This window comes from Chaetodon auriga, chromosome 7, assembly GCF_051107435.1.
Source record: "Chaetodon auriga isolate fChaAug3 chromosome 7, fChaAug3.hap1, whole genome shotgun sequence".
Lineage (NCBI taxonomy): Eukaryota > Metazoa > Chordata > Actinopteri > Chaetodontiformes > Chaetodontidae > Chaetodon > Chaetodon auriga.
In genome coordinates, this window is record NC_135080.1 from 15,852,858 (window position 1) to 15,880,041 (window position 27,184).

A 27,184-nucleotide genomic window follows, 5' to 3' on the forward strand; every position below is an offset into this window, starting at 1 on the left:
TGTAATGTTAATGTGCAATAAGTAGTCAATGTTTGTTTAATGAAGCAAAGGATGACACCAGATTAGATCAGGTCCCAAAAAAAAAGCCCTCTTGTCACTTTGCTCCTCTAACCTTGTTGTTGGTGATAACACTTAATGCTTCCAATAAGTCTTCATCAAAGACATTGAGTTACTCCTCATCTGTCTCTTCACGTTGACTGGACAATTAAACTGCCATCAGATTAAAGCTTAAGCAATCTCCTCTCATTACTCTGAAAAGGCACCTCATTAAATACACTGTCATTGTATTTCTCGCAGTACAAAGGATCTCAGCTAATGTGTTGTAAAAGCCCAGCATGAAAGAACATCACTTAGAATTGTTTACTGCTATTGATTTTGTAAAGTGACATAAAATGCACCATTTGGCCATCATGTTTATTGAGAGTACCATTTAAACAACTCAGTTTTGCACTATTTGAACACCTTTCCTTGACTGGACTAATTAAAACCTGGTGATAGCACCATAAAGGGTGCAGGGTGTACCCTTACAGAATTTCTTGGCAATCCATCCAGCAATATTGAAATATTTCTGTCTTGACCAAAGTGATGGACTGCCTGACCAATATTGGCCTCCACTGCTGCTCGCAGGGCTAAAAAGTAGCTCAGAAAAGTAAGGTACAGTAATACTTGAACTCTGTCATTAAAATATTTTAAAAAATGTCAAACGCACAGTGTGACAACAAAAAACCGCCAGGCTCACTCGGCACACCTGGGTGTGGGATCAGGAAAAACTTAATCTTACATTACAGGTGAGTGTGTGAGAGGCTGTGTAATCACGCCAGATGGTTGAAAAATTGTAAATGAACTGCATTTATATAGAACTTTCCTAGTCTACCAACCACTCAATGCACGTTACGACACGTCAACATTCACCCGTTCACACTCACGTTCATACACTGATTGCAGAAGCAGGCATGCAAGGTGCCTCCTGCGCATAGGGATTCAGTATTTTGCAGAGGACACGCTGGCTGGAGGAGCCAGGGACCGAAACTAGAAAACGAGTAAAACATAAATAAGTGTGATTTTAGAGAAGCATATATGGGCGTGCCTTCACTAAGAGAGTCACTAAAATTAAAGATCAAGGAACAGATGTGCGCTGGGCCGTTGACCTCCTCAGACCTGCTGGCTGCTGGACTCTGTAACACTCGCTCTTTCTTGACACCAAGATTGTAGTACTGCTGGATAAGCATCACTACGCCACACCCTCCTCCTCTGCAACAAACCTGTGCAGACAAAGGAACAACATCAGTGTCCCCCCAGGGGGAAAATACCTTTTCTCTGGTGTGACACTGTGCTCTCTGTGCTGCTTCCCTCTGCCTGCCTGCTGTTTGTAGTGACTGTGCGTTGGTCACGCCATGTCAGTCTTGTCCAAGTGTTTACACTCTGGCATATGATCTGTGTTCAGTGATACTGTCAGTGTCCCTCTCTGTTTCCTGACACCCATGTAAGAGGCTGTGACTGCCTAATGGGTTTTGACAGGGCAGAAAATTGATCAAGTGGCAGATAAAAAGCTCAGAGCTAGAAGGCTGTTAAGTGACAATATTGGGTGATAGCGAGTGTGCTTTATCAAATTAGAGCTCTAGTAGCAAGACCAAGGCACAGTGTGGAGTACACTATCAAAAGCCCATTACTGGAGCCATGTCCATGTCGGTTTGAGTGGTGAGCAGGGAGGACCTGGTTTTAACAGAATCATACCAGCTTCCAGAGGCAGTCTTTCGTAGCTGAACCATATGCTCTGACCTCCATGTGGACTGTGTGACGAGGGCAAGCCAAGAAAACTATGTGGGGATGACAACTTGTGGTCTTGTGAATAACGGATGCTCAGTATGACTGCACAAGATGTGGCAATTGATATTTTCATCAGCAAGGGAGACACAACTGGGCCTTCAAACATGACCAATCAATTTACCTCCATTCCTCCTCGTCACAAACTGTGAGCTCCACAGCGCTTGTTAGGCGACATCCTGTCAGGGAGGAGATGGTCAGCTGGTCTGAGGCTCCTCTGGTGGCCCCGAGTGTTGGGGGGGAAAAAAAGGAGCAATGCCTTTACTCTTGTTTGCTGTGATTAAATATGGTTTAGTCAGCCTCTGAGTAATCAACCTCTGCATTTCCCCACCCCCTTTGGTCTTAGAAAATGAGTTTTAAATTAAAAACTTAATTTGTTTTCATACCAGGAGCCTTGTTTTTTAAAGGGAGCTGTTTGTACCTTGGAGATGTAATAAATACAGCGCATTACTGTATTTCTCTCAGGTCATCTATTATTCATGAACAGCTCTTGAAGGCTATTTCCAGTTGCTTAAAATCAGTGCATTTATTCTTATTGTGTGGAGTCGTGTCTTAAACTATGATATGTGCAGTGTGTCCCGTGAATTTTTGGTCATATTCCCAAGTTGTTGCCATCCATCACATTTGGAAATGTAAAGTAGATTCAGAGTTGATGAGCAATGTAAATGTATCTTTATACTCCTTTGAAGCAGGATATCACCAGTTATGACGTTTCCCTTGATAACACGATTGTCTCATCACACCCTACACACTCATTGTTTTTGGGTAGGATAGCTGTCGTGGGTATGCAGGCCCGCCTCGCTGGTTTGATAGATATTGATCTGACATCACACACACATAGTTTAGTGGATCAGCTCAAGCCTCGAGGCTTACCAACAAGGTATCTACTCAATGTGAGCGTGTTTTTGTTTGTCCATAAAATTAACTTGCAAATCTATGGATTTAGAGTGTTCATCACTGTGACCGTGTGTGCGCTCGCCCAAGTGCTCTTGTGTGTCTACTGCATTGTGTGTAATAAGGGATGTTACATTTCTGTAGCCTAATTCCATCTCCTCGTCCTCCTCCTCACTGTTTTGTCTTTGCGTCCTGCAGCACGAGCACACGCACTGCACTTTGGGGAGTGTTTACCCTTTTATTATTTACTGTTCTCCTAATTTGCAGTCCTTGCAGTCATTTCCAGAGGGATGTAGTAAATTAAAGCTTGATTTTATTTTCTTTCTCACATCTTGTGCAGAGTAACATCAGGCTGGACAAAAAACAGTAAAACACACATTGCTTCTGTTTGTCACAGTATTCCTCCTGCCTTTTCACAGTTACTCACGTGGCATTTTGTCATTTGCTTTGGGCCTAAATTGTCTGCACTCGCTTTGATTCATCAGATCTGCCCGCTAATGCACATGTGGCACAATCGTCATGTACAAGTGAGACCGCTGAGAGGTGTGAGTCAAAATCAAATCAAAACTTTAATGCGATTAATCTTGCCGCCCTACAGCAACGTGTTACACAGAGGAACAGGACTCTTAACACTGATACTCCTCCAATGGAGACCATCGGGCTGTCAGCAGCCTTCTTAACCTGCTATTAATTAAGCGGTCAGCCCGGCAGCTCAGAGTCTCTGAGAAGGTTTGAGACGTATTTAAACCTCCAGCGACTTAGTTTGTCCCACGAACTCTGATCTGTGCTGAATCAGGGATGAAAACAATACATGACCTATTTTATCTCGGCCTGTATGTTTCACAGCTCCTCTGTGCTGCTACCTTGACCAGAACAATCATGTTTTCAGTCTCGGCGAGGCCCCACTCTCCTCAAATAAACAGATATTTTATTTATCCTGTTTTTCCATGGCACATGCTCTGCATACTCCACCTAAGTCCGAGCCTCTGTATGCATGAAGGGTGTGAAAATAACATAGTGATATGGCCTTTCAGTACTATTTGGAATGGCTGTGACACTATTAATGCAGGCTCACTGTCACACTATCATGACTAAGTGGGACACTTAAGTAGAGCTGAGCCATTGTTAAGGGTATTAGTAACATGTGTGCTTTTCTCACAATGACAAGTCAAAACTTTCACTGTCAAAAAGGCCACAGATGGTGCCAGCCAATTAGATGTCGATGGTAATTTTATTCATTTATTTGCCGGAGCTGTTGTGCTGTATTCATGTGCCTGGGTTTTCAGGGTTTCAGGGTTAACAACCCCTTAAGACACACAAGTCAAATAAATGGCAAAAAAATAAATTCCATGTTAATTTGCTTAGAATTAGTAGATGTTTGCACGTTACAGAGTTCCTTAAACTTTGGCTTGAAAATTGTTTTACTGAATTAGTAACAATTTTTCAAGGCTGGTAGAAATTCTAACCAACCAGCCTTCAGTTTTTCAGCTGTAGCTTTATATCTGACATGCATATTTGGAGCATGATGACATATATGCAGTTTTCATTTTGCGTGTGTCAGAGTTAATTAAAGAGGGAGAGCGCTAAAGATAGCCGGTTGAGTCAATGAAGCAGCATTTGCCACAGAAACTGGACAAACAGCATGAAGCAGCAATTAAGACGTGCCTTGACAAACCTTAACAAGATCTCGGCTCCCCCCGCTGCAGAGCTCGTTAAACCTCACATGTGTGGGCAAGTAGTCCGCTAATGAGCCAAATCTACAGTATGTAATCAATTAATCTCTTTGACGAGCATTCATGAAAAGGGAGAGAAGGCTTTTGACAGAGTTGGAAATGGGAATTGAGAGTGAGGACTTGACTGATTTGGTTTTTCATGTGACGTTCAGTCGGATTCATGTTAATGGTTGTTTTTTCCTCTGGCAGCCGAACAGAACTCTTGGCTCCTTTCACACTAAGTGATTGTACATAATGAGGACAACAGTCACATGCTAAGTAACGTGTCTTGTAACATACCATCATGTGAGTATATCGTCTTGTCATTTCATAATAAATGAAAGCAGATCAGCACTAGTTTTACATGTATGACCTCAGTTGTTTAGCTTTATTATGCTGACATCTATACTGTCATTTTCCACTTTGCTCAGAAAGCTAAATGTTTATTTAGCAGATAAACACAGAAAGTATAACACAGACCAGTGTTTAAACTGATGTTTATTTTTTCATTTTCATCTCTAGATTGAAACCTTAACTATCTTTGCATTGCCCCATCTTCCTTCATTTTTCTTTTTCTCTCTACGTTGCTTCCCTACTCTGCCTTCCTCTGTCCCTTCTGCTCTCCTCATCAGGCTTTTAAGTGATATTAAACATTAGTACAGATTAGTTTGAGCCGTTAACATGAGCTGCTTTTTGGCCGTCTCAACGCCGTCTGTCGTTACCCGTCTCTTTTTGTCTCTCCCACCTTTTATCACTCATTATCAAAACACATTCTCATGGACACGACGACTTTTCATCACTCAGCCAATTTAATGCATCATGATTTTATGTGAAGTGGTCGTCATATCCGCCTCATTTGAGCTCAGGAGACTTGGAATGTGCGGGATGTTGGCAAGTGCCGAACAGGTCAAATTAATTTGACTTCAGCCACATTAAGAAATCCATTGTCCTCATCACTCTACGGCTACAACAAAATAACTTTTTTTCTTTTTTGTCTTTCTGATATTAAAAGCTCTGAATGAAAAAGATGAAAACGCACAGTGGACTGTCATTAAAATATATGGACAATAAAGTGCTTGGCAGCAGTTAATTGCTTTTTGAACATTGGTTTGTCGATTGGACATCAAACTTCTCAGCAAGAGTACCTCTTCTCAAGGACTATACTTAACTACGATTTCTTGTAGTTAATTATCTGCTGGCTTTAATTAGCTGAAGATTTTGTGCACAAAACACAAGTTAGGTTCACAAAATGCCACTAAATGTTTAATTGAATTCATGAAATCATCCAGCAGCACATTGACTAGTTAAACTGTGTTATACGTGTTACTAAAAGTAAAGTAATTACTGTGTAATTACAAATAAATCACTTCACTTAATTTTACTTATAGACACATGAATCAATATTACTATGTCAACAAATAACTTAATAATGTGAAAGGCGTCACTTTCTGAATTATAACCCAACTCTGTGCTTCCCCTCAACTCTACAGTGTTTCAGCCTCTTTTAGCTCATTGTTTTTGTTTTCTGACCAGCAGCTCTACTGTTTTCCTTCACTTCAGGCACACTTTTCATGAACAGTCGAGTATATCAAGCTCACTGGCATACCAGATGTGCCAGTGATGTGCTTCATCTTTTGTGCATCCTGTTAAGAAATGCCGACCTTTTACTCTTATCTGCTCATTGGTTGTTTGTTGTACTGTGTTCATCAAAGTATCCATGTGCAAGTTAAAAGCCTAAAGTGTACGAGGGGCAGAGCATTTAATCAGTGTAAGAGATGATGTGAAGCTTGGAAAGGGATAAATGTGCCGCGATACCAAATGCAAGAGGGTGAGGAAGGGGTGAAACAGAAGGAGAGAGTGCGAGAGACAGAGGGGCAGACGGGGATTAAATGGATGAGATCACACGCTATGCTGGGCCACTATAGTGCTGGCATCCGCTTCCATGCTTATCCCAACGGGTCAGACCGCTTCACTAATGCACATGGAGACAATTGATCTCTACAGTATTACTGGAACACATAGCATCACGCTGCCAGGCACACACACACACACACAGATGTACAGATACTTACATACTGTATGTAAAAGTACACAGTTTGATTTTATATACTCTATTTATTCATCTGACCGTTCCCACACATCTGTCCAGAGAAAGAACAAAAAGAAAACACTGTGTGTGCAGTTCCAGAGAGCACACACATGTGAGGGATCAGTAAAGCTATCAAACACTTCTTGGTTGCCGGCAGGATTCATTTAGACTCTGTATGTACATAATTCAAGGTGTCTGAAAATAGCCCTGAGATCTAAATAATGCAGGGAGGCCTTTAAAGAAAGCTACAACAAGTGCATGGAGAGAGGAGAGGAGAGAGAAAGGACGGTGACAGGTGTACAGATGAGGGAAACGGTGTGAGTAGTTTGTTCCAGCACATCTAAATGGACGACGCAGTGTATAAAAAGAATAAAAAGTTCTGTCCATTATGATTCACGATTCACTCTAAATGTCACGTAAGACACAAGGTTACAGACATAACAGCCGTTCCCTGGCTCATCACTGAGATAATTTCAGTCATGCTTAAAAACACTGATGACCACTGGCAGGCGTGGAGGCTCAGACCTGCTGAGGCTCCTTTTAACAGCTGCTGTTCGCTGAGCTCAGGGAGAGCTGGAAAGGGCAAAACTATTGCACTAATGTACCATGTCTCCCTCCTTCAGGGAGCAGTTGTTACATCAAAAAATTCATCTTTCCATTCAGTCGAAGCAATGGTACCACACTGAGCTGCTGCTGTTTGTTGCACTACATCATACCAGTGTAAATTGGAAATGATGTGTTATGTGGGGTTTGCACTCGCGGTCCAGCTGTTCACACATGTCAGTCAAAAATGCATTATTTGATCACTGTGTTTGTGAAAAAACTGTTGCGTTCCTTAGATGTAAATGTGGAAATCTGCCGCAGCTCTCACTGGCCTTTTCAAGCTTGATTTAAAGTTTCCTGCTGCCAACTTGGACGCCTCAAAACAATCAATTAGCTTTGTGCAGTGTTTAGTACAAGTGATTAAAAACTGCCATTTGTAATACTAATACACCGGCTGAGCTGAGCTAAATATCGCACTCTGTGTAATGACTAGCTGAAGGTCACTTTGCCTAAAGTACAATTTACTCTGCAATTTATTTGCATTGATCCCAGAGACTTTCTCTAAAAAGAAGCAGAAGTAGCACATCAGCAGAGCAGCAGCTACAGTCTCCTGTCAGCATGCCCACTGTAGCCATTCAGCTACAGTGCTGCTGTGCACTCAAAAGCAATTCACAGCAGCCTCAGATCAATACACAATCACATACTTACATGTGTAAAATTGAAGAAAATAGACTTCAGCAAACTGTGCTTTGGGTAACACTTACAGCCAGCCCTTCCCCAACCAGTGTAGACAGATACATTGGTTAGAATAAGAGCATCTCTGTTCTGTCAGACGGACATGAGACAGAAAAGTGATAAATGCAGCTGAAACACACATCTTTTTCACAGGGTGTGATTTCAGGTGAAATTGAGAGGTAGATAAATGGCCCTCCATCTTCACCTTTGTTTTCGATTGCTCCCCTGATTGAAGCATTGTGCTGAGGCTTTGTTTACTCCTAAGTGCTTCATGGACCTGTGCTGCTTGAGCCTCATGACTATAACTGGCAGATAAATACATCATCAGGTTGTGCTATAAATAGACCCGCCGCTGCCTCGCAAGCAGACATACAACGCCGCAGAAACACGTGTGCACGTACAGCACGGTGTCCCACACAGCTGGGAGAAATAAGCTCGCGTTTTGCACACAAATGCTGCACGTAAACTGCTGGAGCAAAACACATTAATTACAGTTCCACCTCCAGGGGGGGAAGAAAGCCCCAAATGTCAAACACAGAGTTATGTTTCCCTTTTCCGTGCCAGCAGATATACACACAGAAAACAGCCCAGCCAAGTGTCAGGTATATTTGTATTAGTGTGGACAGCAGCTCAAAGGCCAGAGGAGTTCTTTGAGTGAGTGCGGTGATGGAGGCCCTCCAGTTCACACACACACACACACGCACACACACACACCATCTCTCACATGTGTCTTGTGCTCTCTTTCGTCCACACCCTGCCCTTTCCCAGCACTAGAAACAAGACTGCTGCGTCTGTCTGAGTCCCCTCAGTCCTTTCCCACTGGGCACTGCATGGTCGCACCTGACGGCTCACATCAGACAAAAAGACACTCACCCACCCACCCATCCATCCACACACACACACACGCACACACACACACGCACACACACACACATTTGTTGGACCAGACCTTTACAAACAAGTGTGTGTGTGTGTGTCTGTGTTTGTGAAACACAATAAGAGTGCATACATGTGTCTGAGGTGACTCAGATGGACACAGAAATAAAGAAGTCACAGTTTCTTCATTTTTAGCTTTGCCAGTGGAATTCCTCTCATAGCAAGCGACTGCAGGAAGAACACCAGGTTAGAGGAAAAAATAGAGATGAGTATAATAACTCAGCAGTATGAGAAATGGTTCTCACTCCACCTCAGTGGTCAGATTGATATTTAAACAATTCACCTTGAAGAGAACGAAGCAGTCTTGCAGTCACTGAGGGTGTGGTGTGTGATCCTGTTAACATTTGGCCACTAAAGAAATCAACTTATTTTCAATATTTCTAAATAAAGCAAATGCTTGTCATTTAACTGAGCTCTGGTTTAGGGCCCAGTCATACTGATCCATTATGTCGGAGTTCTCTAATTTCAGTTCATTGTCAGTGATGGGAAAGCCATGCATCCATCTGTGTCAGATTGCTGAACTCTGTCTGCACAGATAAATTTGTTACAGTCCATTTAGCCAATAGGAGGTGTTTTAATGATCTGTGTTAATCTGTTTTTCACCCTTTTCTACAGTTGTAATGCAGATCATACAGACTGTAACAGCTGCATAGAAACTGCTGTATACCAATTGCAGATTGGAGAATTAAGTTGTTTTTGTGCTCTTGTTTAATTGCAGTTTACCTGAAGTTCACGTTGTGTCTCATCTCTATAATGTAGCATGATTTGTAGTGTGATTTATGTGACTGCCCCTCCTGCAAACACCCTTTTTAGCTCACCTTGCCTATTGGAAATTAGCACTAGCAACATCCTGGATTGCCTCAGGGACTAAATATTATTCTAAAGGTCAGAATCCTGTAGAGAAAGGAAATGCACTTGTGTCATATTGGACACACTGGTGTGAAGGGTCCCAGCCTCAAAGGGGATTAGCAAGGTGATTGACAGCCACCTACGAACACTAGATTTTACATGTACACGCAGAGAGACACAGTGGACGCACATTATGGACAGGAAATGTACATCTTTAAGATAAAACTTAGATACTGTGTGTCCATGTAAGCACACAGTACCTGCATGTATGGACACACAGACTTAAACAGCATTGCATAAGTAAAGGGACTGCCCAGTGTGTGGGGTATATGTTGGCACATCTGGCTCATGCCATGTTGGAGAAGCTGCGGCGAGGAAACTTAACAAAAAGCAAAGTCTAAAATTCATCGACTTTTCATTGTTGATGTTCCCCTGGACGCACCTCTGACTTGTTTTTAGGACAAGTGCTACTTATCAAGCAGCTATTGATTTGATGGCAGCGTCCTTTCTGGACCAACTGTTTAGGTACAAAGTTCTCCAGACATCCCACCATGAGCCAGAGATGTGCTGAGATGTGGTCACATCTTCAATAATGGCCATTTGTTAGTTGACTCGCAGTTACAAGCAAAAATTGACGCTAAAACTAACACCAAGCCAGCAGGAGCATTAGCTAAGCAGCGTCTGTCCGTCCTCCCCACTGAGAGAGTGGGCTGGGAGCGAAACACGAGTGGGAGAGGAGATAAAGAAGCAGAGCAAGACAGAAAAATAGACAAAGAACCAAACACAGAGCTTTTGTGAGTCAGATGGTTGAAAGAATGATCTGGGGCTACATTCAGTCAGCATTACGTACATGACTACGTAACCGTGTCAGACACAAGCTAAAAGACCATCATCCATCATCCATCATCCATCACTTACAGTGGGTGCTGTGGGTTGTTCCCTAAAACAGTGACTCTTTTGAGTGCTGGTCCCCTGGTGATGAGCCGGGGCTCCATCACCAGGGGTCCTGACTGACAGCTACGCATTTTTATGTCTCCAACACAAAACCACAATCTGGGAAATGGACTGAGGGACAACCAGTCGGTTTGTTGTCGTGCACTTTTGCTCTAAGTGCTCAGAGAGAAGACAGTCATAATTTCCCTGCAAGTTTAGTTCATTGATTGCATTTTTATCAGAGGGGGCTTCTTCTTCTATAAATGTGTTAAAAAGAGAGAGACACAATACAGTAAAAGGTGGGGACAGCTACAGCGGAGCTTGAGTGCAATGCAGTTACGCCTGGTTTACGGCTGTATAATGGTTCACTGTTTACGCAGGTCATTTTGGGCAGTACTGCATTACTTATCAATGGAGGGCCTGTAAGGGGACAGCTAGCATCTACCTAAAAGATGGAAATTCAGCCCCCAGTAACTTCAAAGTAGTATTTATATGTTGTGTGTTCTTAGCTGGCTCGCTAACATTAGCCGCTGGTGAGCCTATGTGTGCTCTCACTGTGGCTAACTTTTAGCCAGCTGTTGATTGTCAGTAACTGTATCCTGGCTTATTTTCTATTTCAACATGCATTAAATACATAAGATATGACTTGTGGTTGTGGAGGAAAAAGGAAAGTGGTTTGATTAGTCTTTTAATGAGTAATATGTGCTGAGTCATTTGTTACATTTTTAAGTAGTGTCTTCCTGTGTGGAGTGGGCAGTGCTGTGGCTGAAAGACTGCAGCTGCTGCTGCAATGTGCAGGCTCTGCATCAGATCTGTCAAAACAGTCGCTGGCCTATATCTAGAGGAAGCTCGTAATCTAATAATTAGCATTTTGATAAGGAAAAATGTCTTATTAGTATGTCTGATTTAAAGTGTGTTGCTTCAGGCACTGGTGAGAAGATGAATGACTTTGAGTGACTACATTTAGATGCAAACAATATTCAGGTTTTTGTTCTTCTGAAAAATAATATTCCTACTAAGCTTTTGACACAGCCAATGAAAATGAATATTCCAACTAATCTTCCCGTTTACATGCAGCCATGCAACCACAGCCTGCCTCTTTCATTCATTCAGTCACCTTCTTGAAAAGGTCGGCGTTGTCCATGTGCATGTCCAGACTCCTGTTGATATCCAAGTCTTTCACAGTGTTTCAAAGTAGACGTGTTTCTCCTTCTGATCAGAAATGCGGCCTTTGTTTTGTGCATGCGTCTTGACCCCAGCACTGAAAATTGCGGGTGAGATTTGTTTGGTTTGTTTACAATGCAGAGGTGATCATAAACAGGCAAGAGGCCATGTGTCGGAAACTGTGTTAAAAACCCCAAATGATGAGCATATTTCTCCTCAGTCTCACCCTACCCCATTTACATTTTAAGGTATTCTAACAGGAACGTGTGCTTGCATGTCTTTGATTGGCCAACACTGTGCATTGCAGGATGATATAGTTGATTGTTTAACCAGGTTCAAGTTTTTTGCCCTTTTCAAATGATTTGCATGAAATGAAACTCTTTGTTTTTCCATTCTCCTTCAAAAGTGCCCTCTCACTCTACTACAGTGCAAACATGCCTATTTAAACATCTCCATGTTAAGTTCCGCTGCTGTAAATAAAGGAACACGCAGCACGGCTGTATAATAAAGAGAAAAACAAACATTCTGGGCATATTTCATCACTCCGAACAGCTGAAACCATACACAGAGAGACAGGCACAAAATCAATAGCCACATTTAGAAATCTCTCTATTCAGTACAGTTTTCACCGTGCCAGACTGGCGGGCTGGGCACGTGAAATCAAACACACACTCGGCTATCAAATATTCAGTATGGATACAACAAGGGGAGGGAGGAAAGAGAGATGGCATGATGCTGTGTGTGGAAAAAAAAATGACAAGCAGTGATGAGAAACTGAGGTTTAGATGGAAATTCAAGCATACAGACTGCCTGTCGCTATAAAAAGACATAATAGTGTTTTGTTTGAATTATGTCACCCCTCAACACACACAGTGTCTCACCTGCAGAACAGCTGTCACATCACTGTCATGAGCTGTAGGAACACTCACATTTGCCAGTGTGCGCTGAGCAGGTGATGTGGTTCATAGTTTAAAACTACGGCCAGCTCTGACTCTTTGCAGTGGAGGCCACTGTGCCGCCCTCCGTCCCCCTACATTTATAGTTCCTCTCCTGGAATTGATTAAACCCATCAAGATTACATATTTAGATTTTTTTTTTCCCCTGAAAAAATCCTGTAATGCCTTAAAATGACTTAGATCAAACTCTATATCTTTGCCTTCATCTAGAATGCATGAAACTTTGAATATGCAAATATTCCCCTTCTCCATCCCCACCCACCCTGCGACCTCTTGCCTGCAGCTCGAGTGTATCTGCTCACCTTGTTTTCTGTTTGGCTAGCTGTCGTACCTCCACAATGCCAAGTAGCAATATAGCAGTAATTCAGCCATTTGTTCAAACTGGTTGTTCTTCCAAAGAACAACCCCAAAGTTTTCTGTGAGAATTATCAGAATGAATACAACCATCATCTAATTCAGCAGTAACTTTCCTCGTCCACGTCCCTAAGATCCTGTCAGCTTTTGATATGAATCATCGTGTAACTTGGCAGGCTAACGTTGGCTAACATTGTCTAGCACGCTGCAGCTTTGTTTGGAGCCACTTGATAAAACCAGAGAAAAATAAACTTACTAACATGTTGGCTCATACTCGCTGTGTCCCACAGATAAATGGATGGAACAGCGTTGGGCTTCAGTATTTTTCCTTTTGCTACCATGCAACAGAAAACAGAACATGTCTGCATTGTTTTGAGAATAGTGAAACTACTATGTAGTTACACCTGACTTCTCCTCTGATATCCCTCGTTTCACTGCAGCCCACTCTGCGAGTTGACAGGATAAGCCAGGATGAAACCCTGGCTGTCTGAATGGCTGGCTGGCGTTGACTGCTTATTTTGTCCGTAATATGTCTTGGAGCATATAAAAAAACACCATATGGACATGTTAACAAGATTGAGGGTATTATGTGACCTGTGGATAAGTACGTTTTACTGTGTAACAAGCTAACAGAGGTTATGGTTTTAACTTACTGCAAGTGGATTTTTACACCGGTAATCCAAAGTATTTACAGTAACTCAACAGCACTTCTGCTCACGTGGGACATTTAAATAGCCTACTCTGTACTCCTGTTGCATGTACATGAATCAGTTTGCCACATACCATGTATATTTTATCAGAGTGTTTATTTATTGAAGCGTGCGCCGCCTTTCATGATACGGTGCCAGTTACAAAACATAAACCCTTCTTCAGGCCATATTTCTTCCAAAACTTCGGCCTCGCCTTGTTACCTTAAGATGCTCTATAAACATATTTACAGCCTGTCGATGTTACACACCGTCGCACACTCCAGCCAGGAGCAGCAGCGTCTGTGGGCAGAGCGAGCGCACACTCTGTGGACCATAGTAATGGGTGGGAAATGTCAGTGCATCTGTCCATGTGCCTCCTCTTCCCTCCTCTCTTTTTTGCCTTTTTCCTTGGGGCTTTTGGTGGCTGCTTGAGTCGCATGTTCACACTGAGATGAAACTCACATACTGTGTACGTGCAGCTCTGAAGTCACCGTCACTTGATCTCCCATGTCACGTTGTTTGCTTTTGCCAACCATGAATATTTCCTTGTTGTTTCCCCTACGGTTGTACGAGTGGGGAAACAAGTATTCACTCTATTCTTTCCTTGCATAATGAAAAGCAACTCTAGTGGATGCAGCATGTCACTTTAGTCAGCGACTCTCTCCGGTAAGACTTCCACAGTCACTCTGCAGCTTGGAGCCAATAATGAGCCTTTAACAATACATCAGTGAGAGACAGTACCCAGCACTCCCCAGTCTGAGAAGCAACAACATGCAGTTTTTTACAGAACAAGCAGAGACTCTTCATCTCTCTCCGTCTCTGTCACTCACACATTTGCATGACAAACTGTGACAAGGCACACACACTGGTACACTCGTCCAAACTGACAGGCTCTGAGGTTCCCTCTGCAGGTTATTCCTCTTGATGACTCATTTGCTTGACAGCATCTCCCCACCCCTCCATTCTGGAGCCACTTTGTCACTTGCTGACAACCTGGGAAGATGTAGAGCTGATTTTGGCACGTTGCCACTGATAATCCTGCTGAACAAGTCGTTAAAGGAAGCTGTAAGGTTGCAGCCTGAACATGAAGAGAAGCTTGTATGCAGAGGGTCACTGACTTAATTGCATGGGTCAGATGAGAAAAATCATTGTGGCTCTTTCTCTCTCAAGCGTCTGCTGTCGGACTTCATTTTAGGCACTTTGACAAGCTGCTGAGTCTTAAAGCTTTAATGCTTGTTCTAATAGAGCATCTCAATTGGTAACGATAAAAATCATGGCTACAATTCCAGTCATATACCGTGTTTACATTCATTTTTAGTTGAGGTAAAACGATTAGCTTTGAATTGGTTATTGATTTAAGTTTTATTCAACATATGAAATTCTAAAGAAAATCCCTAGTTTCTGTTTTGCATTACTTGAATACAACTAAGGATCATTTGTTTTTATGAGCTGTTGATTTGATTTGAAAGCACTTAATACTGTATGGACTGTATTTTCTTACGATCGTGCACATGCAGAGTTTAAAGAAGCTTCATTATTAATGAAGCAGAAAATATCAGTGTTACCCACTGTGCTGGACTTGCAGAGTGAAGGATGGCTCCACTGATGGTGCTGTCTTGTTCAAGATATTCAAATAACCGCTGTGTGTGTAGACAAGTATGACTGGTTTTATGAGTTATAGCATAAGCCACAAAAAAAGCAACCATGCAGTACATAAATGAAGTGAGAAGTGAACAAGTGAGACAGCACACAGATGGAGGTGCATATGGAAATACAAGCAAGGGGAAGAAAGGAGGGAAGATGGTAGGATGAGGGTTATCAGATTTAATCAAAATGGAGTAGTTGAGTCAGCAGAGGTTACACGGCGAGAGGAGCTTCATCAGTAGACTGTCAGTGGCTGGCACTTTCACACACACACAGGCACAATTCACTCTTCCCATTTTTGTTTTCCTATTTTCTCTTCTTCCCCTTTTCCTTGTCTTGTTTTCCTTGGTTCCATCAATTCCAACATAATGGAGGAAAAACGAGAACCACTTTAATCTGGGAAGAGAAGAGAAGAGAGTCTCTTTGGCAGGTACTGTGGAGAGACCTGGCACCATACTGGAACCCAGCGAGCACAAAAACTGCCAGAAGGGCTGCGTGGCTCATTATGTGACGCTGAGCTGCCATCCTGATTTCCCAGCGCCTGATGAAAAGGCAGAACAAGTGATGCTCACCGAAGTCACAGTGCCCCCCTTGGCCCCACTTACCTCAAGCCCTCTCCTTCGCCTTCTTCAGACCTGACTGAATGATTGCAGTGACATAAATCTCAGTTCAGAATTCTTCTTGCATCAAAATAGATCCTTATATTGCCCACATTGGGATAATTCTAATTGTGTGAAATATGTGATCAACCACAACGAAGTCATCGATAATCACTTTGAAGTGAGCATTTATGGTAGACTTCAAATTAACTGTAGATGTCCCATGTGTTATGTCCCCCCCAGTCATTTCTTCAAGCATGTTAAAGCAAATGCTAAGTGTTATTGGCAATGCCTTTTCTTCTCAGCGTGTTGTAGACGTCCTGTTGCTCCACTGCAGTATAACACCTGAGACACCGAGGGTTGTCGCAGCTGTGATGTGTGAGAACTCATGACGTGAATAACGGCAATTGTCAATATTGTGGGAGACTGCTTCAGACACCAAAGTGGCTCAGTAACCTCATTTCATCTTAACATTTGTCTTGCTGAGAAAAAACAATGTTATGTAAAAGGCATGTAATAGCTGATATATAGCAAGTGTAGCCTGTAATCCTAATTCTTAGTATGTTGCATGTTAGGCTTTCTCTTATTGCCTCTTTGAAGAATGGGCTATCTTCTTGCCTCCATGGGGATGTCGGGCTGTCAAAATTGGGTTTATTTTACAGACCTGCTTTTTCTTTAAAGCAGCTGCAATCAATCTCCATCATTCTGGAACAGCCCTGATCTGTTTTTATGCTGCACATTGCACAAGTCTGCAAACAGCAGGGCACAGTGAACCTGAAAGGAGTTTGTTCCCCTCGCTGAGAAGTTGGAGGTTTGCAGCCTGTCGTCTGCGGCTCTTCATCTAACGGCTCACTGTGGCTGCTGTTGCATTACTCCATGCAATATTTCAAACTGATCTGCTGTCAAAAAATGCTGAAAATGACCGTTTTCTTGTATGGTTGACATTAACTATAGCAGTAAGTGCACACCTCATTGACAAACACATTGCATTTCTTGTGACCACTCCAGAATAGAAGTCCAGCTCAGTCCAGTTCACCTGTCAAATCATGTGAAACCACAGCAGAGTACAGAATATCGCCACAGATACCTAGTTTGTAATATTACAAATACATAAATATTGCAGTACTTTAATCAGTGGGCCATTGACTCAGTCACCACTGTAAACTCATTCAGTCATAGTGACATTTACTTAAATGAAAAGCTTCAAGATAATAACTTTAAAGTCTTTAAAGGCTACTTAAAACTATAGGTGGAGATTCATAAAATTGTTCTGAAGTGTTCTTGAGCAAGACACTACAAAATGAAACAAATCCTGCAGGGATGAGTAAGGCCACTCAAAGCAGTTCTTATTTCCTCTTCAGATATACCAGTCAAATCCTTTTTTTTTGGGGGGGGGGGGGGGTCTGTGCTGTAGATTGGCTTGAAGAGAGCAGCTCAAGGGGCCAATTAGGGCCTGTCTGCTAGTGTGCTGATTGTCTTGTCTGATGAGGCTGAGGTGTTTGTCACATCATGTTTGATTTGCTGCTGAGAGCGTGTAGATGCATTGTAACGCCATCATCCAGTGTTGAAAGGGTGGAGAGAAGGCCCATTCTCTGCAATAAAAGAAGTTTGTTCTCTTTGTACCTTGACTGCCAGTGGTGATGTTTAAGAGTGCAACACTGATGATGTAACAGGCATGCGTGCTGTGTGTTCAAAGCTTCAAAGCATTTTGGTCGAGATGAAACCGTCAGAGGGCTCCTGGACAAAACTGAGCTTCTTGGCCCCTGTTAATCTCCTGTCCTTCTCATTCTCTGTGCATTGTGTACAGTTTTACTGTGTGAGAATACGTCCTGAATTGCTGTGTGGTAGTTTGAACACAAATTAGTTCAGGACTATGCAACATGTACTGTAGAGATGCTGAAAGAGAAGCCCTGATATCAAATCTACCTCTAAGAGGTTTTTAATCCAAACAAAACAGCGAATGAATGAAATCTTTACCTTTAAATCATTACTATCGATAACATTCATGAAGTCATGCTAAAGCTAGCCATCTACGCTAACTTTTAGCTGGTTCCCGAGAGTCAGCGCTGTACGTAAGTTGTATTCAGCGTGCTAAATATGATAACTTTGGACTGAGTCCATCGACCAATCAGAGTGTGTGGCAGCTCTGATCTCAAACACTTTGTATAATTGAATAACATGAGGTTGACCTCATTCTCCTTTCAATAGATCAATACTATTAGGACAGCACTGAATTAATGAATAGTGTAAATGGAATAAACGAGGCGTAGTTTCTCCTTTAACACATTTGGATAGGACTGTAACTGCAGCATCGAGAGCTTTGGAGGCTCTCCAGCTCTGCAGGGCGACGTTTCTCCCACATTGGACCACTCTCACCACGCAAGACTTTAACTCGCACACTCTGAAACAAATGTTCTCACATGCAACCATTTTTGTCACAGTCTGGAGTTCATACGTTTCCTCTGGTGCATTTTTCCCTTTCTACTCCTGTGAAGAGGAAAGATGACAGCGAGATGACATGGATTAAAATCATATAAATTCAACATGTATTTTATGCATCAAGTCCTCTGAATTAAACAACAAAATTAGTTTTTTTCCCCAACTGTCCGGCAGAACGACACAAGCTCTGGGCTTGTGTTATTCTAATACTCTTTGCTGTTGCATAAAATGCATTAATGAGAATTAATCAAGTTTGCATCCATCTTCAGCAATCTTCTAGAGGATGTGGCCTTATTGTGTTGCAGGAAGCAATTAATGTGCGTGTGTGTATATATGAGATTAACTTAAGCATCAACACCAGTCTAATGACTTCATCATTGTGTGCTCTGACCTCATTAAAATGCCCAATAACTTCATTAATGTGTGCAGCCTCCTCATTACAATTTGCCATGACCTCATCATAGCACTGTGACAACCGTGCTGTATGACTATAATCTGGATTTTCAATGATAAACTGAATCCGAGAAGGTACTGCACTTGTTCATCCACAGTTTGCTCTAGTTTCAGAACCTAAACTGCAAAATACAAGTATTAGGGGTATTTATATGAACAACCTGAGCATCTGTAAGGTATTCTGGTAAGGCTTATTAGCTCTTCCTAATGTTGAAATAAGTTACTCATTTTGATCTTCATTTAATCCTGTATATAAACAAACAAATGCATTTGTGTAACAGTTATTGACTAAAATTAGATAAACTGTTGTTTTATTACTTACAATACAAGCTTGTCCATTCATTTATGCAGACAAATCTACAGTGAGTGTTAACGGCTTTGTGCAAGACAGCATGCACAGGCTTCTTACGTCATACCCAGTGTGGGATGACCATATGTTGTATGAGGCTGATAAATATTTTATTACTCTAGATTATGTTACTCATAATATGGAGCATTATTAAAAGTGTCAGACAAAACACAGCCAAAAAAAAAAAGTGCATGAAGGGGCCAAATGTTGCAGATGGAAACTTTGACATGTTAAGTTTGTTAATTTGCCAAAAAGCCGGAAAAAAACCCCCCAAAAAACCAAAACATTTTTCTTCTGTGTTGTTCCTTCTCTCACACTTGTGTAACAGAACTCAGTATTCAAGTTTTAGCCCTTTTGCCTCTGTGAATCACAGCGTGACCTTAAAATGCAAAACAGTTTGCCTCTGCTATTTGAACTGATATCATATACAACAAGCAGGAGCCTACTTGTTGTTATCAGCAGAGATATTAGATATTTGTTCAATCCCTTTAAATATTTGTCTGTGCGCCACTTTCGTGTGTGTGTGTGTGTGTGTGTGTGTGTGTGTGTGTGCGTCTGTGCGTGGGAGAGGTGAAGACATACCGCTGTGCTTTAAATTGCTTACATCTACCTGCCAGATGATGCGGAGGAAAACTGCTGGACAGAGACGGTCTCAAAGAAAGGCAGCCATCTGTTCCTCCCTTCTGACACTGATACAGTGTGTATGTATGTGTGTTTGTATAAACCTTTTTATCCATTCAGCTATCTTTGTGTATTTCAGGTAAAGAGCCTGGGCTAACCATTTAGGAAGGTAGACACAGAATCAGACCGGAGATGCTGTCCTCACTGTTCACTGTGCTGCGGACCTTCACTGAACTGTAAGTACTTTACTATCTTTTGTTCTCGGTAAATGGACTGCATTTAAGTAGCGCTTCTCTGGTCTACTTTTGGTGTCATGGGGCCAAGAAAAATGTTGCTGAAGCAATGCTACAAGACTTCAAATGTCTATAGTTCGTACAAAGGCACGGTTGCGTACTACATACTTCCTGTACACACTGTGTCGGCCCTTTTAGACTTAAAAGTAATGACAAATCCTATCCCCCAAACTGAATTATAACATAACTCTGATAAAAGGGAATTCCTTTTACATCCCCATTAAAATTAGAATTAGCTTTGTTATCAGTCTAATACATAATGCTACCCTTTGTGTTGTTTTCCAATTACTAATAAAATTACTCTGGCAGCTGTTGTGATACACAGACTAATAATGCTGGGATTGACTTTATTTTTCTATTCTTCTTCCCATTTTCTGGTGTTTTTTCTATTTACCTTGCTTTTCTGTATTACTATTCTCTCCAGAGAGATCAATAGTTTTCAGTTCTAAACCCATCATGATAAAATAGCCATCCCTGCCACCACTAAAGCATTTTCCCTCCCCACCACATGGGGGCATGCTTCGTTGCTCCACCCCAGTAACGCCTGTCTTGGGCTGATTACAACACTTAATTTCAGCAATATATCATCAGGAACTGAGCTGGTGTTCCAGTTAGGGAGCGAGAGAGGGCAAAAAATGAAAAGGCAAACACTTGTGCACGCACTGGGACTCCTGAGGCAGAGATCTGGTCATAAAGCACTAATGGACACCAGGCTGCTGAGAGAGCACGGGCCTCTTCGAGACACCTCATCATCAGCCACAGCATCGATGTCTCAGCAGCACAACCCCGGAGTCGGGCAGAGAAACGAGTGGGACAGATGGTGAAGAGAGTGGGAGCACTGTGTGTTTTTGTGTAATATTAAATGAAATGTAGTGGAGCAGGGAGGGATGTTTCGTTGTTGGGAAGTTAACATTGGCAGGAGCTGAGGTTGAAATAATGTGCTGTGGGCTCTGCTGCTGTAGGTGATTTGTTTTCATTTTCCGGGGAAATGACAGTGTTCATTTCTTTCAGCTTTTTGAGTTTGTTATGTGGGCCAGCAGTCGGAGAGGAAAAGACAGACAAAAGACTGTAATCCATGCAAGAAATAGTAAAGGACAACATAAACTTTATCAATGAGCACTGAGTGAACAGCTTTCACCTGAATGCCACAGCTTTCACTTAGCTGTCCATCCATGGATAAGACAAGATATGAAATCCCAAATTCTCCCCACAATAACAAAACCATAAGATGCATGTGGATTCCAGTTTAAGTTGCGAATAAAGGTAATATTGAGGAAAAAACAACACTTTACCTCCCCTAGGTCAACCCCTTGGACAATATGAACGCACAGCAGCATGGTGCAGATGTGCAGATCAAACTTTGAAGGACAGATGTGATAAATGGTGAAGGGCATGACAAATACCTGCTTCAGATGCACTGCGGTTATTTTGGCTGAGTCACCTGGGACAGACTGAAGTAGGGCAGAAGATAATTGTAGGTCAAAATGTACTTTGGGAGAAGAACAACTTGGGTGTGTACGTGTGCACAGGTGCTTGAATGTGGATCATTTGTCATCACTGGTCCATGTGCGTGTGTGTGTGTGTGTGTTGGGCACATACACAGTATTATGGCTGTAATCAGTGGTTGTGTGTGTGCAATAATTAAAGCTAATCCATCTTCATAAATCATGAAGCAAAAGAAAATCTAGGATGTCACACTGCTAACTGTACTAATACATCATGAGTGCTGAATTACAATACAGTATATATTCTGTTAGGTGACTGGCCCTAAACATTTCCAGATTTTTATTTTATTTTTCAGAATGTGGAAATTAAATTTGATCTGCCTTTGGGGGCTGGATGACTTTTTCCAAAACTTTATGTTAGATTACATGTTGTCAACTTTTTTATCTGCTTTTTATAACTTGAGTCCAGACCTCTGAAACACAGTCCACATCAGCCATTCAAATACTGTAGTGAGTAATGATGATAACAATAATAAAGTCATGTTTTTCAGTCTCACATGCATCTGAAGGAACATATGAGGTTCCATTTGAATCTGTCCAAGACTACACAGGCTTATTTTTACACTTCCAGTTTATTTTCTACTGTTGTGCATACATAACAACTGTGACTGTGTGTTGGGCTCTGTGCTGCCAAAACATGGGTGACCTACACTCAGCACTGTGTCTGAATGCATCCTGTGTAGATACAGACAGACGACTGAAGCTGCTGCTGCTGCTGCTCTGCTGATGTGATGTTCATGCTACACCTCCTGTGTTTACACAGTGCAGTCTAAAGCCAGGCTAGCAGCTGAGGCTGTTGTGCTTTGATCAAAATGCTAATGTCAGCAGGCTAACATGCTCAGAATTACAATGTAAATATGTTGATGTTTAGCAGATATATTTACCATGTTTATTGTAGATTAATGTGTTTGCACACTAACTTTTGCTAATTAGTGAAAAAGATGATGTGAAGCTGGGGCTGTTGGGAATGACAGTTTTGCAGGTGCAGGTTAAGAGTGACTGGGCAGCACCTGAGAAGCTTATTATGCATATGTGATAGAGGAGGGGACTAACTTGGTCCCCCCCTTGGTGGCACCCCTGGCCATACTAAATTATTTAACACATTTCACGGAAACCTCTGCCGTGGCTGGAACTGCTTCGCTTTGCTTTCAAATAGTAGTGATGCTGCTGCTGCTACTCACAGCTGGTTTTCTAGGCCTGGGTCAGTCAGTCTTGAGCAGAACTAAGTCTTCACAAGAGCCAGTTCTGAAAAGATCTGCTCACAGTAGTTGGTCGTTGCATTGCAGCTCAATGATTTCATGTTGCAGGTTGTCAGGGACGTCAACTGGTTCCACAGTGTAGCAAAATATATTCAGTTCCTTCCAAAAGCAGGCTTTTGTTCTTGCAGAGTAGGAAAATGCAGTGTTTCTTCTTTCCAGTTGCACTTCCCACAGCTTTAATTTGGCTTCAAATGATACAGAGAGCTGAGAAGCTGGCCGGAGCTCTGAGAGGTACTTGGTAATGTCCACCACAAAGGCCAAAGCGCACAGACATTTGCTATGACTTGCTTTATTTATGCATAGCCTCGCAAGCCGGATCAAAAGATCTTGCATATGGCCTGGAGGCTGGAAGTTTCCCAGCCCAGGTTTAAAAGGATGACCTGATGATGGTGCTGAATCACACACATAATAGCGATTCTTCCTAAATTCAACATGAATGTTGAATCAAATTTCACGGCAATCCATCCAATGTTGTTGAGATTTGGTGGACAGACAGGCAGACAGACAGACAGTGCCATGCTGTTCATATGGCAAAAAAAAACACAATAATTTCAGATGCAGCAGCAGCAGCACATTACAGACATAGACAGTGGCAGTGCATTTAATCTTGCTGCTTATGATTAATGTCTGACGCACCCATCCCCCGGCCTAAACTGCAGTGCCCCAGTCTTAAAACGTTTGAAAACATTATGCTGTATTTGCTGACTAACTGCACGTTGACCTTCGTCTACCATGAGTCTGTCTTTTATAACCTGCTAAAGTTCAGCCTGTGGAACTCTAAACTGTCTTTTAGTCAACACAAGCATGAGCAGTATCTGATATAATACCACCAGCTAGACTCAAGTCGGCACTCTTTTTGTACATGCAGCATTGAAATCCTGAGTCAAGCATTTGGCACACAGTCTTTGAGCATATTGAGTGTAATCTACACAGTCTAGCCTCAAGCTGAACAGAAAGACAGTTGTACTCAGCAGTGATCCCATATGGCACGACACTCCAGCTTGGTGTTCTAGGAGCTGTCAGAATTGTTGGTGGGAAATGGCTGAGAGTATTAAAGCCACCATTCTTGCTTTGCTTTGGCGGAAACACAAAACTGTCTCAAATCAAGAGCTCCTCATGCAAGTACGGTAAGCAGGGCTGTAGTTATTGCTTGGTGTGCAGGTGTCGGGTGTTGTAAGCGTGTAATCAGTGCACAAGGGGCTATGTCTGAAGTAGACTAATCAGAAGGAAGATGGGGCTTCTAACAGCAGGTGTAAATCAGCAATTATTTTCTCACTGTCTCTTTTTCCTCTCTTTCTCAGCCCCTCTCTGTCTCTCTTTGCATGAATGAGCTCACCATTAGGCAGAACAATGCTAATGGGCCTTTGCCCTCCAACCATGCTGCCCTCGCTGGGCTCCGGCTTTATCTGGCTTCCTTGCTCTCAGCTTCTCCGTCCTTCCTCCATCTCCCATCCTGTTTTACTTTCTTTCATGTCCATCATCCACCTGTCTGTCAGATTGAATAAAACAGGAAGATCTAATAGATGCATGAAAGGTTAGGCTCCTTCGCACTGCAGCTGGGTCGGAGTGTCAAACAAAGGGATGAGTGCAAGATGGCTGGGCAGGTTGTATTTCTCTGTAGGAAGTGGCCATTTTTCTTTTTGCTCTTGGTTTCACAGAGTGCATTTCTCCACTCTTGTCTAGCCCCTTCTTTGAGTGATTTCTTCTGTGAAGGAGACAAAACATTGATTTTCAGCAGAGAGACAAAAAGAGTGACTTTGACTTTTCAAGCCGATGGTGGGAGGTGAGAGAGGCTCAGTTATGTGCTGTGCCAACATCACACCTCTCAGTTTGCCACTAGGGTCGAGAAAAATGTTTGGCAAACTGGAGCAGCAGATCAGATGCACTGAGTGGGATTTGTTTGTCCGTAGAAAAGCCATCCTACTGTGTCTCGCAGGGCATAATGGAGAATTGGCAACCTTTTCACAGGAGAGGGTGAAGCGAGAAATGTTGAGATTGTTTTACATTTACTATCACCAGGGGCCCTGCCAGGACATTGGAGTGACTGTTGCACATGCCCTCATTTCACATTCGTCTCTCACCCATTGTACTGGAACAAACTCCCCGTTTGAACACCTGTTTGAGTGACAGAATGATCACCAGAGGCTGCAGGTCAACATCTGCCAAACAGTCTCTACAGGTACAGTGTGTACTTCATGAGATTAATGCTAACAGTAGCACCGTTTTGTAGTAATGGTTATGGTGCTGAGTAGAAGCATTTTTATCTCACGCCGTTGACATGCGGAGAACGATGAAGCAGAAATAGTACATCACATGGACTGCTGCTTGACCGTCTTTATGGCAAAAGACACGATCGCTGCCAGAACTGGCTCAACTTTTGCTGCAAGGCAACATCATCAGACAACATGCTTTATTGGCCAATCAATATACTATGTATACTATATATATCTATACTTTATGTCCATTGTAGTTGCTCCTGCTCCAGTTTCATGAGAAATTTTATGGTCATATTCACCTTCTTACAACCAAACATTAAGACCTTGTTAAATGGAAAATGTACGTCCATTTCAGAAATAACTCTAGCTCAAAAGGGATACGTAAATCCTGACAACGCACCTCTGTGACACCCCACAATACTGTGTTTACTGCAGGGAGAGTGAAATCATGATTAGTGATCTATGTTATTTGTGCAGTGTCAGATGTAGAGGGACCTATATCACAGAGCATTAGCATACGGAGGACTGTCTGCTGAGCTACAGGGCAGACCTGGTTTGCCACATGGAGGAGCAGGAATAATGAGAAGCACAACCGAGGGTCATTAGAGGCTGGAGAGGGTGTTTTTCACACTGGTGACTGACAGACTGCCAGTAGAGTTCTCTTACAAACCCGTGAATGGGGTGCTGTGTTCGGGGAGGAGTGGGGGACATTCTTTTTGTTTGGTTGTTTGTTTTTTGGCAGTGTTGCTTTTTATCATGTAAGTTCATTCAGGGATTGTTGTGCTGTACTGAAACCCTTTTTTTTTTTTTAGAAGTTTTGTTCATTACTGCTCTTAATATCTCACCTTCAGCTGCTTTCCTCTCCTTCCATTGCTTTCCTGTTACTCACCTGTCTCTGGACCTGTCTGGACTGGCATTGATTGGAGATTTTAATGTCTCTGTCGTAAAGTGTATCTGCACGTTGGGCCCTGCTGATTATCCAATAAAGAGAGCACAGAGGAACATATGCACAAATACTGGCATCCTTCACATACTGTATGTACATATACTCTGTACTCTCATGCACAGGCAACACAGACAGGATACGAGAAGGCACAACAACACACAACAATACACAGACCAGAATGCTTCAGCAGATGCTGTGTGGTTGTAGAGATCATATGGACACCCTTGTATCTGTACTGAAGGAGACCGCGTTGTGGTTGCAGACAGTAGGACGCCTGAGTAAATCTGGCCTCAGCCATCTGTCCCAGCATCTATCTGAACACAGAGTGGCTTTCAGACCAGTCTGCACACTGTTATGAAGGCATCTTGATTATACAAGTTCAGAGCACTCAGAAAAATGCCATTAGGTGCATTTGTACAATCTGATGTGATCCAGTGCAGCAGCTCTGCTATAAATTGTGTCTTAACTACATGTTTATTATTAAGGTTGCGGTTTGCAGTGGTGTTGGACTTAACTGCATTATCATGAGCGGTTTCGTAATATTTTGTTTTACATGCATAAGGGGGGCAGAATATTAAACACACCTTTCAGTATAATGCCTCCCAGTATAACACATCGAGTATCACACATATCCCACTGTGAAACCACCATTTTCCATTTTCACGTCAGCTTTTGCAAAAATTAAACTAACAAGATATAACCTGTTAAGTGGTGTGTCATCAAGGAGCACCTTGGTACTAACAAAAGAAAGTTGTACGCCTCCATACTTTTGTCTGCTTTCATTTGTTTTCTAGAGTAGAATAACGTCTGAATGAGCAGGTAGTTGGTTGTATCTGCTGCCTCAGTAGCAGGCAAATCTTTCAGTTCAGTTGAAAAATCGCTCCTCTTCATAACGTAAGGGTCACAACATATGTTCTGATTTTCTGCTCATACCTTCCTCTCGTAATTTCATCTAAACTAGCACAGTAAGAACTCACCTACATGTCGTCCATTAGTCACTTATTAGTGTCCTTCTAAAAATGTTCTAGTTTTCCTTTGAGAGGATGTAGCGCTTGGTAAGCTGTAATGTGTTGACGTTTCTGGTTGACTGACGGCAGATAATAGCTTATGTGGCTAATTTCCGTTACTCCAGAAATTCAGGGCATGTGAGCCATTGGTTGTTTTTCACAGCAGACATTTGGA

At 42.3% G+C, this 27,184-nt stretch overlaps 1 protein-coding gene across 2 annotated transcripts in view; it reads left to right on the forward strand.

The window, feature by feature from the left end:
- The window catches only part of sphkap (SPHK1 interactor, AKAP domain containing), a 94,481-nt gene that overhangs the window by 25,171 nt on the left and 42,126 nt on the right, over positions 1 to 27,184 (forward strand). For both annotated transcript variants that reach the window (XM_076734683.1, XM_076734685.1), the window contains exon 2: positions 19,923 to 20,019. In XM_076734683.1, coding sequence (XP_076590798.1) covers positions 19,976 to 20,019 — 44 coding nt within the window. In that variant the 5' untranslated portion in view covers positions 19,923 to 19,975. The remainder of the gene's footprint in view (positions 1 to 19,922; positions 20,020 to 27,184) is intronic.